Below are 14,840 nucleotides of genomic sequence, written 5' to 3'. Positions count from 1 at the left end.
TCAGTTCTTTTAGGAGAATAGTTTGGCATTTTACTTATTTAAAAAAAGGACACCCGACGGAATCCTTAAATAAAACAAATTTCATAGTAAATTAATCCTTATGCGGGTGTACTTTTGTTTAATAAAATGTATTCTTACACTTTTAAAATATTTTCAGTACTGCACTGAATGACCGCCACATTCCTGTTGATTCCGTTGATCTGTTCAAATTGTCATACAAAAAACACATGGTTGATATGATGAGTAATTCAGAGCAGCACCGCAATTCCTTCCAAGCGTCTCCACTATACTAATTTAAATAATAAGACATTTCTTGGCTGATTTAACCGGTTGGCTGCCAATGATGTCTTAAGACGCGAACTTTTCCATGAACGGAACGCCGCTCATACAAAAATGACGTCTTCGGACGTCCCACTTTAAACGGGATTTTACTAACGTATATCAAATATTCTACCTTTTTTCTTTTAATTTTTTATGTTGAACACACAACGACATATATTGGGAATATCGTCACTTACTCAGAATTGAAACAGAATTCTTTTTTACCACTTGAAACGTAAATTGATTTTTATTGTAAGGTACCGCCATACATACACCTACCGGCAGTAAAAAGATGAGTCTATTTCCGAAGACCAATAAGTCCACATATCGTCAATAATATGTTACATAGATATTCTAAAATATATCGTAATTTCACACATACGTAATGATTAGGGAATCCAATCCCGAGCCAAAATTCTGATCCCGGGATTTCGGGATTACAATTTGACAATCCCGGGATCCCGGGACTGGTCCCGGGATTGGCATTTTTTCCATTGTTAATACAAAATTTTCATATTTACAAAAAACATTGATAAAATCGGTCAAAAATAAATCTAGTATAATTTATACTATTTAAGACATTTATTGTTAATATTGTATACGTTCAATCTTGGAAATACACAAGTTTAACGGAGTAAATAATATTGTAATATAAATAATAATGTGAATTTAATAGGAGATTGCTGTTTCTGATAGTAAAGACATAATGAATGGATTAGCGACATATAATATAGTAAAGTAAATAATCATGGCGTACTTATGGCCTTTCCGCTTCATAAATCTAATTAGTCAGCCAAATATGAAACTGCCGTAAAACGTATGATATCATGATGGAATTACTTTGTTAAAAGTGCGAAGCATTGTTTTTTCCAATCTTTCCATTTTTAATAATTTATGTGAAAAAATAAAATGAATCGGCAACTTACACATGGGTATAAATCAATCTTCATTCAAACTCAGTTTATTTCTAATGTAGTTATTATAAAAAATATTATTATTAATTTTATTAAAAGTATTTTTTCTGTTATATTTTCGCTTTTATTTTATTTTCCATAAAAATTGATAAAAAGTCTATCCCGAAATCCCGGGATTATGTTTATCAATCCCGGGATTCATAGGTATCGAAAATAGCTCGGGATCCCGGGATTCGGGATCCCGGGATTGGAATCCCTAGTAATGATAAATTATCCTCCAAAAGGTCCGGTTATATTGTAATTGCGGCTCTCCGTACATGACAATGGCTAGACGTATCACAGGGATATCATGCAGGTATTGCAAGTCAAACAAACAAGTAGAGGCGTTTACGGGAAAGAGCCTGAAAATAATCGGTCATGGTTTGAATTTGAAAATACAATACGATGAAAATAACTACCCGAAGTTGAAATCATTTAAGTGAAATACAAAAATGAAATTTACCTAATAATTGTGAACTTGTCGGTTTTTGGAAATAAGACGCCTAAATAAAGTTTGAGACTTTCACGGTTGTTTTTTATCGTAATTCATTTTTGGGTTTCCACCGCGTGTACTTCTTCCTTTTTTCCTCAATGTTTCGGACTCGTTGCAGAGGCTATTTTCAAGAGAATGAAGAGAAGATGTCGAGGAAAGAAGAAGTACACGCGGTTGCAGAGCATACTCTTAGCATAGTTGAAACTCAAAAATCTATTACGATAAGACACCTAAAATTAGTATTATGTATCTATCTATATTTGTGGACACACAGGAACCGAACATCAGACGTTATATCAAATATTTGTTAAAATTATTATTCGTTGCATTGTCCCAGTGAGTATTCGTTCATTTGTAGTGCGGCGGTGATGATGTCAGTGACATACATAGACGCAAAATCGGTTGTTAAATTGGGTCACAGCTTTCACCATGCAGCCACCGGCAAAGCCTCAATCGAAGCCGAGCTCTTTTGATCAACCTGGAGGACGGCAAGAAGTATGTAACCAGTGCGTATTTTCCTCCTCTTACACTGATGTTTCGAGTTCATTCCCAAATGAGATTGATGACAAACTTTGATATTGATTAAATTTGGAAATGAAACAGGATTACTAAGGCTAATGATCAAATTAATTCGCATTATAGATTCATTTTCGGCAAACTTCACTTCACTTTGTGCTATGTCCATTCTATGTCCAAACTGTAAATTTTTGTAATTACACTTGACGATGATTCCAGACTATTCTTATTGGTATGGCGGAACGAGTAACTCTAGAGTATGGATTGCAATACCAATAAAATATAATGTAAAAATCTCTTTAAAATATTAATATTTTATAGCATGTATCATTGCTGGTCACCAAGGACGATGAAGGGCCATGGAAGTAAACCAGACATCGCCTAACCTGACAAAAAAATTACAATCCTGTTATGCCTTTGATGTTAATTAATACATTTAATTTCCACTGTTAATACCGAATATATCGGTATTTTTTGATTTTTAAAACCGGTATTTCGGTATCGAAAAATACTGGGGTACCGGTTTTGCAATCCCTACTCTAGAGAAGTTAATATTGCATCTGATTCTGATTGTCCATCTAAATGACGATAACCAATTTAGAAATTCTTAACAATCTGAGCTCAAGTGTGAAGATTACTACAAATGAATCGTTTTATGATATGGGCAGGTCGAACATTCATCAAACGAGAATTTGGTATCGGACCGTGTCTATTTTTAATGACTCAACACGTGTTTAATCTACCATCAATGTCATGCCTGAAAGTTTATCGCACTGTATATACGTGAATGAACAGGAGATTTTTAGTTCAACAGATTACCGCTACGACGTCCACAGCCAGGATACAACATCAAATCTTCACTTCTGCGATACATGTATTCCTCAATTTATGATCTCTCAACTTATGACATTATACACAAGCGACTGAAAAAGAGCACAGTTCATTCCGGAAATGTGTTTGTAATCCAAAACACTTACATATCAAATCTCCATCACTCACACTGCTACGCCTTACTTGGTGTTAATTTTCTATAAAAATTTGCATGTCTTGCAAAACACTCGCAGACCAAGTTGCTCGGTTTACTGCATCGTAATATTTTAAATGAAACTTGACAAACGACCAGCTTATGACGAAAGTGTAGAAACATAACTGGGTCATAAGTCGAGGAATAATTTACATTATACATAATATATAAAAGCTACATCAGCGCATCTATTCTATACACAAGACTGCTTTCAGCCACTACGGCAGTTATCTGGGGTAGGTTTTGTATCAAAGTATTAGCACTTATTGTAACAATTACAATAATAGCGCCTGTACACGTGCATGGACTTACTGTCGGCAATAGTGCTTATTTCAAACTATCGTGACAGTAACTCTTTACATGTAAAAGTGCAGACTGTCTCTCCAATCTCATTCTTCAAGAGTAAGAGAGACGCGATGTTGTCATTTTATAGTACTATTTGACATGACATGATTTATAGGTTTGCCATTATCGTTCTACTGCGCAGACGCAGATCTTACTTGCGCATTAAAATTCAGAAGCTTCAAACTTGTTTGATTCATGCACGCAATCTTGCCAACTGCAGGATAATACATGTTATATACATAATACGTGTAAACGGGGAATAAGTTAGTAGTAATTATTGTTACAATAAGTGCTATGTTTTAACACCACCTCTCTTGGCTATGCTCAATTTTAGAGCGAGATAGACAGTTTTTACTGTTTAGACGGCTAACTTATTGTAATTGTTACAATCAGTGCTAATACTTTGATACAAACCTACCCTAGACAGCTGCCATAGCGGCCGAAAGCAGTCTTGTGTATAGAATAGATGCGCTGCCAGGTAAAATGTTTTTCTTCAACAACTTAAAATAACTTACATATAACACCACACGTCAATAATTTAACAATTTGTTTTTTATCTAACACTACGAATACCAGAATCAAGGAACCTTCTGACCCTGCGTCCCCGCATTAGACCCAAGTCCATTATTCTGCACGACCTGTTGGTTATTACTGTTGGCGACACCGCCAACGCCCATTTGATTACTATTATTACTAACGTTATTAGCATTTAAGACGCCGGACGGATTGGTCGGGGGCTGCGTGCCGGTGTCTGGGTTCATCTGAATGGTTCCATTGTTCATAGTGAACATCCGGTTGCGTCTTCTGGTGTAGTGTTGCCACAATAGAATCGCCTGGTCGTCAATGAACTTGCAACACTGCGCGTTGACCGCTTCCCTCCTGAAGTGTTCGTACTGCAGCAGATCCAGGAAGTATAAGCACATCGGGTATTTGAGGAACCTAGCGTACTCGGGTTCCTTCCAGTAGAGCAGGTACTTTACGTAATTGACAAACGTCGGATCCTTGAAATATCCTCGTTGAGCGAGAACTGAAACATAACAAATAACATTGTTATTGTATCTAAAAATGGCACTTTATCCGTTCATAATAATACTTACAATATTAATATTCTTTTTCAGATATCTTTCTATTTTATGTTATGGCTATTTTTTTATATCCTTTTACTTTTTTGCTAGGCTTATTATATTATCATTTATATATTATGGCAACTTTACTGGTTGCAACATTTTTGTTTTAATCCACTTTATACATATTTTATAATCAATGTATTACACCCGATTCTCTTTTTGCATAGGGGACACGATCCAGAGAATACCGTGTAAAGAACATGGGTTCCATTACATAAAATCAACTGTAAATGTAAAATTCTCGAGCTCAAAAATAAATAATCTCTAGAATCTGTTCTTCATTAAGAACTTCCTTGCTGTTAATTCTGCAATATCATCAACTGCTAAGTCTTCAAAGTCAACCGCACGCGTTTGCGACCGGCATCGTCATAACTAACAGTGCCATTCTGAATACACCAATCGAGCAATCAACATATCTCTTTCCAATACCATCAACTAATAACTGTCAAGATCGCAAAAAATCAAACGGTATGGACTAGCGCCGAGAACACACTCCTCATTGAATTAATACACACCAGAGACAGTGTGGAATATTATATATTCTAAAAATAATTTTAATGATAGGATATTTGAAGACATCGCAGATGTTATCGTTTACGATAAATCAAGTACCTACATAGAATGTTTTTATTATTTTGATTGTGGACTATTCAAGAAATTTACCAGTGGCAATTTTGTATTTGGGTAGGTACTGTACACTGTGTTCATAATGCAGTTATATATTGATTTACCTATAACGTTTTATAGGTAGACTTCATTTTCTTGTGTTATTTTGGTACTCTTTTTGATCCAGTGTTTTCGTTTACAGCGAGCCCTGAACGCGTAAGCGAGTTGTAATAATATAACAATACTCATTACTTACAATCAATCTGACTCGCCAGGTAGTTATCCATTATATAAATAAAGAATGACAAATATACAAAACTCAAATATTTTTCGTAATACAACGGCCAATGTCAAATGGCCGCGACTCGCTACTTGCATAAAGTATACTTTCGACAGTTGAGTTTTGACGTAAATATGCGAGGGAAAACTGTTCAATGTAGTCACCAATCTAACAAAGAAATAGTTTTTGGTAAACCTATATTTTTAATAATTACAACACCATGTTTATTGTAAACCAATCATAAGCAAGGGTCAACACGATCGAATCGTTGCGTGTAATTGCATACCTATAGTGCAATGCAGATTCCTCACGACGGTCGGCGTGGATCTTTGGATCTGCGCGTCTGCCGGTGTAATTATGCCTTTAGAAATGTGGTGCCAGATTCATGGTAAGACAAAAAAAAACATTCCAACTGGTAGATTTTTTATAGATTCGCAATTACTTGTTTATTATTTATTCTTCAAGAGTAAAGAAGCAATAATAAAATTGCCGGGATATAATAATTGATACGGAAAGCAAACACTACTAGGTCGATTGTTTTGGCGTGTGGGCAATCGTTCATTGAACTGGACCATTGGAAAAGTATTACTTTTGTGTGCTTCAAAAAACAATGAAAAATACTCACAGTGGATGTAATTCGGGTTCGCTAGGCACTGGACAAACTCCAGCTCGATCTGGAAGCGCAACCTGTGTTGATCTTCAGTCTCTGTGTTAACTAAAATCAAATCCTAGTTATTAACCTGTGTCCCAGATGGACATACCACAAACATCCTCCAACACCCGTAACCTTTGCATGTTTTGTTAAATGGTGTGCAGCGTATGAAAGGTGCAGTATTAATAAACCATGCAAACCAAAGAAAAGTGGATGAGAATGAGAAATAAATGAAGCAGAACGATATTTACTCACACTTACCCTTCCCCGCCATTGTGACAGGTTGCTAGCGTTCATTCGGTTCGTTGTTTTGCTGTCTATGAGTCTATGGTTCCGCTGGGTTTCACCATAGACCAGTGTTGCCATATTTTGCCCTCCAAAATTATAGTATTTAGCCGGGTCTACACTCGGGACTTTTCCATACGTCTCACGAATTGAACTCAGGGCATGCGTCGTCGACCTTGAAATCGGTTCGAAAATGGCCGCCATTTTGTGATGAAAGTACTAACGCACTGCGATCCGACCGGCTTGGATTTCTATTCAACACCCCAGCAGCTTCGTATTTTTTCGGTAAGATTCGGGTCGTTCGTGCATTTGGCTGTCAGTTGCGTTGTCAATAAATGTATTTATTTGAGTCTATTTGATCATATTGGATGCATTCTAGTATTGGAATATTACGATTTTTTGCAAAATGTCGACTGAAATGATTACAATGGATTTTATTGAGAGTAAAGGCACATTGCGCATTATGGGATATAACCATAAAGACTATACGAACAAGCTGAAGCGCAATGATGCCTACATATTATTGGCAGGAAAATTTGGAATGTCAGTTTTAGGGGTAAAAATAAAATGTTTACGGTTCTACTTTTCCAAGGAGTACCATAAAACAAAGGAAATAAAGAGTGGCGCTGGGGCTGACAACAAGCATGAACCCTCGTGGTTTGCATATGAGTCAAATGGCATGTCGATAATAGGGGTTAAAAATAAAATTGAGAGCTTGAGTTCGTATTTTTCAAAGGAGCTCCACAAGACTAAGGAAACATTGAAACAACAAGGAGTGGAGCTGGGGCTACAGCAAAAATGAACCCTCGTGGTTCTCATACGAGTCACTGTTGTGTTGTATCGAATATATTATCTAGTTATAGTACCTAGGTATTCAATGACATATTGTAGTATTGATGTGTCGTATTTTGTGTAACGCCCACGGTGGCCGCACGGCTTAAAGCGTTGGACTATTATGCCGTGGGTCCCAGGTTCAAATCCTGGGTCTGGCAAGTACAAATATTGTTTTTCAATTTGTGTGTGAGTCAGGGTAAGACCTAATAGTTTGAGCAAGTGGCTGACATCCATTTTGCCTTTGACATCCGTGTAAAGTTCTGAAAAAGGACGTTTTCATTCGATTCTGTTGCCCTCATTATTCCGAACAGTGGTCAGAAAATATATTATATTATCATTAAATTTAAATCTCTTCAACTTAAATTGATGTAATTACAATATACCTAGTATAATTGTAATATTTATTTTGACAGAATTATTCGTAGGTATGACGTTTGGGCATAGAATATTTTATTTGCGAGAGTGAATATCCATACAAGAATAAATATCATTAATGTAATACAAAGTGCACCGATAGATGGCACTAAACTAGTTCCATGACTGGTTTTGTCGTTAGGACACACTCAATTATGCTCATTTATTACAAATATGATTGTGATAATAAGTTTAAAAAAATAACTAATATAATTAAGTATTTGTTATTCCAAATTTTACTGTTTTCTTTTAACATTTTACACTCGTTTCCCGTACGCTCCGTGGTGGCGCTGTATTACCGTGAATAATTTTATTCATCACCTGCGAATCTATTTCGATGTATAATCTATGACTCAACGAAGTGTAAGCTGTGATGAACGAATGTAGACAGTAAAACGGATTCATCTCCTCTGCGCATGCACAAAACTTCTCGGTGTAAAACCAGAATTTAAAAGTTGAAGAGGAAGTCGGCGTTGAAGTGACTAAATGGGGACGTAGCTTTTGGGGATAAAATATAGTACGCGTTGTCATCTGTTGAAAATGAAAATTTTCCCAATTTTTTACAGTCGACTCGTTTTTATTAGGTGAAATATTTCGTCGCGGGCCGCAGGTTCCCAATCTTTCATGGTCGGCTTGTTTTTTTTTTAGGAAAAATATTTTGTCGCGGGCCGCAGGTTCCCAATTTTTCGGCTTGTTTTTTTTAGGAAAAATATTTCGCCGCGGGCCGCAAATTTCCAAATTCCCGAAGACCGCTCGATTGCGAAATGGCAAGTGCAAAATTATAGTACTTTTATGTAAAATTATAGTACGATTTTCAAAATTATAGTATTTTGGGCGTACTATACCTATTTTATATCGTACATAGTACGCGGACCAAAATTATAGTACAAATACTATAACTATAGTACGGTTGGCAACACTGCCATAGACTAATGTATAGGTAAATCGTTTTACAGTGGCACTATGAGTACGGCAAATGCGGCTTGCAGTTGTAGTGGTATTGCTTGCTAGCATTGAAACAGGCATTGTCGCAAGCAATTCAATACACGCGCGAATCACCTATGGTGCCACTGTAGAATGATTTATACTGGTTTCGCACATAGATAATAAAATCTGCCATGTAAACTTAAAAATATTATTTCTTTTATTAAGTAAAATAATTTAATAAAACTACTATTTTACGAAACAAGTGAAAAATGTTCCTGTTCTATCGTTTTTTAAATACTATAATTTTTACTCTTTTGTACTATTATAATCAACATAGAAAAAGATGGCAACACTGATGCCACTGATAAAAGACGGGTGACATCTATTCTGACTCATTGAATATTGGAACAGTATGACAGTTCGCAGTTAATCTTGTATTGTCCAGTGTCATCGTGTTTTGTACAATCAAAATGTCGGGACATCAGTACATAAGCAACACCGGAAACTTATTCGGCGACGACGACGTAGACGATGAGACATTCCTTCGTAATTCTCGCCCAAAAGTGAGCGTCGACTATGACAACAGTCATTACGCCAATACTATGAACAACCTCGAGGAACACCGCCAGGCCATGCTACAAAGAAAACTCGAAATAGAACAAAGGACTCTCGATTCATCGGCGCGCAGTATCGGAATCTTGCGAGACTCCGAACAGATCGGGATCGCCACCGCAGAAGAGCTAATGAAACAACGCGAACAGCTGGAAAATTCGAGCAAAAGACTCGACGAAATCAACACGAATCTGCGTTTCAGCCAGAAACATATCAACGGAATCAAATCGGTCTTCAGCAGCTTAAAGAATTACATATCCGGCAAAAATGAAACAGCACCTAAATTGGTAACACCTTCCGATTTGAGCCAGACTCCTAATAGTTCTCTATCAGAGTCTTTAAATCGTAAACCCGAAACTATGGATGAAATGTACAATAATCATCCTTCTACGAGGCTCCGTGGATTGGACGAGAGACCTGAACGTCAAACGTATGCCGGAGAATCGTCTGGGAGTAAAAAGATGAACGAATTATTAGAAGCTAACCTTGATGAGATGGTCGATTCTATTACGCGGTTGAAAGGACTCGCTACGAACTTGGGTGAGGAGATTGAGAGTCAGAATGAATTGATAGACAATATTAACGACAAGGTGGAGGCCAATGATTGCACAATCACTAGGCAGACAAAACAAATGAATAAACTGCTTGGGAAACCATAGTCACAATGGATCCTAGATAATTAGTTTTCGTCATGTGAGGTATATTCTGATGTAATTTTAAATATTTTATTATTGTAAGGCTGCGTTCACTGTGGTGAGGTGAAACAAATTATTGAGATCTACACTGATGGTTTTCGCAAAACACTGCCGGTTGGAAACGCACTGTTGGCGATACAACATAGTTGGAAGCACATGTCATAATTCTACAGCATCATGGGTATTCCTTTGAGTGGTTGCAGTATAGGTCGTGTTACGCATTTTGTTCCTTAAGTTGTGATTATATTGAAACACAAATGTGACAAATAAAGTCTATATTTTCGTCATTTTGCTGAATATTTTGAACGATAACCATCTCTGTAAATTCTATGATGGAGAGTGCCAACTCTAATGTATTATTATTTTGAATTAATGTTTATTATTCATGCTAATTTTAACAGTTTCTACATGTACGTACATTCAAATTACTTGCGACATTACATCCATAGATAATATTTTGAACAGAATCCAACCTGCAGACCATAGATAATAGACAACTGTCTTATAGAAAATACGTAGTGCCAACCGCTAAAAACAAAAAACATGCAATTTTGACATTGAGTCGAAAATGTGTAGGCATGTCGAACATTTTAAACAACAAAACAACGACAATACACACTTTTTTCCCGTAGCGGCAGCTTACTGTGACGTCACGTGATAGTACGCATCGTGCAGTATAATATAATCACAACTTTAGTCACTTACGTAGATGGTGAACTCCATTGGTACTCCACATATATTTATTAAAAAACGGTTTAACTTGATAAAGATTTATTTTGATCTGTGGCCCCAAGTTGAAAAACACTGCGATAGATCTACAAATTATTATCCAATTTTTAACTTGTATGAGAAAAAACACCCGTTCAATTGGCATAGCCATATTTTATAAATCGATTTTAGTCTACTCTGCCATATAATATAAACATTGCATACATTTGTATTCAAAATCGACTAACGCAAATCACATTTACAACATATTAGAAATGGAGTGACAAGATTCATAATGCGAACCGAATTAACTGCAAGTGTAAAAGGGCTCGAGATAAAATAGTGTTGATCTTTATTTTGCTTAAAATCGGCCATCTATGCGAATTGCCTTTAAGCTATTTATAAAAAAAAACTGAATTAAATTTCGCTCGATAGGGTCTTTTTGAATTTCCCTAAGCCTCTCCCTCATTGTTATTTCCTAGCGACACATCACCTCACCATGAATGCACACTAATTAACTGAATTATTGAGTAAACCGATGCTTCAGGAATTTGACTATTTATCATTATAAATTCAAATTGTCAAATGGAAAAAGTGTTAAATTTTGAACGTGCATGGATTTACTGCTGACAGTACTTAATGGAACAATGAAATCGAAAAAAACAAAAATTCAATCAATATACCTAATATAAGTATTTACCTCATATCTCATTTTCAGGTTCACCGATTTTCACGACCTGACAATATACAATAAATGATAACATCATGTCTCACTTACTCTTGAAGAATGAGACTGGCGAGACAGTCTGCAGTTTTACGTGTAAAAAGTTATTATCGCGATAGTTTAAAATGCACACTATTGTTGCAAGTAAATCCATGCATGTGTATCCATCGAAGACATAGTTACTATTTTCACTGTGTTCTAATTTTAAATTTTATTGTTAAAATTACGGCAATGTGTATCTTCTTATTTCAAATTGAAATAATCATTTTTTTTTTTTTTTTTTTTTTTGTGATTTTACCGAGGCTTTGACTGCGACTCGCTGTCATATCGCCTCTTCTCTTCTAGAAGGGGATCCTTCGATCAGGTCCTCACTCCTATTCTGTTAAATGGCTTTATATTTATTTTGTCTAGCTCTTCCGTCTTTCTTTCTTTCTTCTTTAGACGCCAGTGTTTTATGCACCAGAATCGCTCTCCTCCGTATCCATCCCTTCTGTATTTTCGATACATCGTGTAATCATTGAATTTCAGATAGTCTAATTCAGACCTCAGCCAAGTCTCTGAGATTAATGCTATTGAAATTTTTTTTCTTATTAAGTAGAGTTCTATATCATCCTTTTTTTGCTTCATACTTCTGGCATTCCATTGTAAAATCCTAATTTGTTTTTTATTATCCATTTTGCTCCAGAACCTCCCCTAAAATTTCCTTTAAGTGTCCTTCTTTGAATTGTTTGCATACCCAGTCCACTGCTTTAATTATTAGTTGTTTAATGATCTGCTGCCAGTCTCCCCCTTTCAGCAAGACTTTCATAATTTCTCCCATCGCGTTAACCTCTGTCTTCCCCTTTGAATTTTTCTTATTTTTTGTAGGCTTTACGCTACTACCTGTAGATATTATTGTTGAGCCTGAAGCTTCTACCACCGCTTCTTCTTTCTTTTTGTTTTCCTTAGTTTTTTGAATTGTTTCGCTTTCATCTCTTCCTACGATTTTTTTTTGTTTTAATATGTCAGCATAGCTATTATTTAACATATTTTTTTTTGCTTCCTTGAAAGGTATGTTCATTTTTTTCATTGCTTCTTTGCAATTCTTTTCCTCTTGCCACTTTGGGCATTTTTGGCTGTTTGCCGCGTGGTTACCTTTGCAATTGATGCACGTAATTTCCTCATTTTTTTCGCAGGTTTTGTGGTTTTCACCACACTTAGGGCACGTTTCTACTGTACGTCCGCAATTGTTCGCGATATGCCCATATCGCCAGCATTTGTAGCATTGCATAACCCTGAATACATACGGTTCTACAGCAAAAGAGACTCCATATATGTAAATTGTTCTCGGCAATATTTTCTCCCCAAATTTAATACTGACTGACGAGGTCTTTGTCAGCTCTCCTGTATCACCTTTTCTTGTCAACCTCTTAAGGTTGATTACTTTTGCATCACTTTTGATTTCCATTTGCAGTTCTTGGAGGTCCATATCAATATCGACTTTTCTTATTACTCCATAAGAGCAGGAGTCATTCTCTTTGGTCACAAAACCGAGATCTTTGAGTTCTCCAGCTTGTTTCACTTTATCTGCTTCTTTTTCGTCTTCTACTTGGATGTACGTCTTTAAATTTTTATTGTAAATTTTCTGTACTTTTACTCCTGCCTTATGCAGCATCTGCGCTATTTTCAATTTTAATGGAATTTTACTTCCCGTCGCTATCATGACGATGTTTTGGTTTCCCTTTGGAGTGACCCCAGAGTCTCTTCTGGGTTTTTTTCCAGAGGTCACCGTCTGCCATTCTTCTTCTTTTTCTCCAACCACTTCCTCTTCATCATCGTTTCTTTTCTTCTTCGTTTTTTTGGTTTCATTCACTTCCATCGTGGTGTTTTCCATTTTATTGCTTTTACCGTTCACGCGGTCTTGGAATTCGCGCAACAGTGTGAACAAAAAACAGTGTGGACAACCCCTCGCTTCACAGCGTTTGACGCACTCCCCGCACAAAGTGCACTATCCGTGCAACAATAAATATTTTTCACTTTTTCTCAAGCACTGGCACTGATTGTCAAAATCACATGGGACCACACATGTTGAGTTTATTGTCAAATTCATTTACAAACAATATTATTTTTGTTGTATCCCGTATTTATAACCGTTCGCGAGTAACCAGGCGAATAGCGTCCCGAATACGCAAGCGAAGTTGTACAACCTCACTCCACCGCTGTTGGCTTCCGACTGGAAATAATCATATTATTTTGTATCTTGTTCTAATTTCAAATCTTAGTTGTTGATAATTTGGTAATTATATTATTAATGTACTGCTTGCTGTATTTTAAATGAGACCATTTTTAATGCTATAAATTAAGATGCAATAACGGATAGTTTAATTACTAATGTATATTTAAATAATATATTTAATTTGGTACCTAATGTTGTTAAATTAAAACAGGCGCATTCATTTTCACTCAGTGTACTTATTAAATTACATAATATAATTTTAATGTCCATGTAATTCACCACCTACTTTAACTGCGACAACAAATGAATGTAACATTCCTATGTACCAACGAATAAAAATAGAAAGGAAGGAACATACTGATTCATTGCAGTATAAAAACGGGCAACCAAATTTGCAATTGGAAAACGACAGTTTTGCATAAACAAATATCACGTGGTATGTACGTGTGCGTATAAACTTCATATGTGTTTGTAATTTTGTGTATCACGCAGTGTCGGCCATATTTACCGACCTTCTGATTGCCGTGATTTGGACATAATATGCTCATTCCTTTCTTTTATTCGTAGGTTAGTACTTACACTCATTGGCAGCCTCCGAAAATTTTACTTTTAGGTTTTTCCTTGGCGTGTGAACCTTATAATGTAGTGTTCCCTTCATATTATTTTATCTACTGCAGGAGGTTGGGAGTCATCGATTTACATTGATTTTTATTTCATTTATTACAATATAGTCACAGAGTTTGCCATTAACCCATTAAATGCCTGGAGGTATTAACATGGCGGTAGCCGGCAGGCTGGGAATTTCTATGAAAAAATAATCCTTTATAATAAATGTATTAAAAATATATCATATCGATTTATATTTCCGTTAAGTATTTAACCATAATTCCAAGAGATGGCAGTGTGTTTACAATATATAAAATTATTTAAAACAATGTTGAGTATAACGTACAGCGTGTACCGGTCTTCCGCTCATGGAATTGTAGAGTACATTTTCGTGGCATACATCCAGTTAAAATATGTTTCGAGTCATTAAACTTACTGGTGTGGGTCCAAAAATTTTAGCAACTTTGGCGAATTCGCATTCCACGGATGGGTCTCTGCCTCAG

The 14,840-nt window shown here is 36.1% G+C and overlaps 3 protein-coding genes across 5 annotated transcripts in view; 1 reads left to right on the top strand and 2 right to left on the bottom strand.

Annotated features, from left to right (window-relative positions):
- LOC147069652 (uncharacterized) overlaps positions 1–13,747 on the bottom strand; it is a 75,073-nt gene extending 61,326 nt beyond the window's left edge. The window contains exon 1 of the mRNA XM_085950383.1: positions 12,205–13,747. Coding sequence (XP_085806509.1) covers positions 12,205–13,389 — 1,185 coding nt within the window. The 5' untranslated portion in view covers positions 13,390–13,747. The remainder of the gene's footprint in view (positions 1–12,204) is intronic.
- On the bottom strand, positions 2,732–6,638 carry MED31 (mediator complex subunit 31). 3 transcript variants are annotated; one of them, XR_015071162.1, is made up of 4 exons: positions 6,579–6,638; positions 6,291–6,380; positions 4,128–4,679; positions 2,732–3,525 (listed from the first exon to the last, which is right to left on the bottom strand). XR_015071162.1 is itself a non-coding variant. In XM_085950400.1 (3 exons), exons 1-3 carry the CDS (start codon positions 6,589–6,591, stop codon positions 4,231–4,233), a joined length of 552 nt encoding a protein of 183 aa, XP_085806526.1. In that variant the 5' UTR covers positions 6,592–6,632; the 3' UTR covers positions 3,845–4,230. The 3 variants fall into 3 exon arrangements, 2 of the variants coding, with proteins under 2 accessions (XP_085806526.1, XP_085806525.1); XM_085950400.1 differs by lacking the exon at positions 2,732–3,525 and having other exon boundaries at positions 3,845–4,679; positions 6,579–6,632; XM_085950399.1 differs by lacking the exon at positions 2,732–3,525 and having other exon boundaries at positions 4,093–4,679; positions 6,573–6,631.
- Snap29 (Synaptosomal-associated protein 29kDa) lies at positions 9,132–11,568 on the top strand. The gene has a single exon (XM_085950394.1). The coding sequence runs from the start codon at positions 9,248–9,250 to the stop codon at positions 10,046–10,048; it is 801 nt and encodes a 266-aa protein (XP_085806520.1). The 5' UTR covers positions 9,132–9,247; the 3' UTR covers positions 10,049–11,568.
- Positions 13,748–14,840: the final 1,093 nt, after the last annotated feature.

This window comes from Rhyacophila brunnea, unplaced genomic scaffold (assembly GCF_057557595.1).
Source record: "Rhyacophila brunnea isolate RB1 unplaced genomic scaffold, BYU_Rbru_1.0 scaffold_23, whole genome shotgun sequence".
Lineage (NCBI taxonomy): Eukaryota > Metazoa > Arthropoda > Insecta > Trichoptera > Rhyacophilidae > Rhyacophila > Rhyacophila brunnea.
Note: the sequence above shows the minus strand (reverse complement) of the source record. Positions and strands in the feature narration are given on the sequence as shown.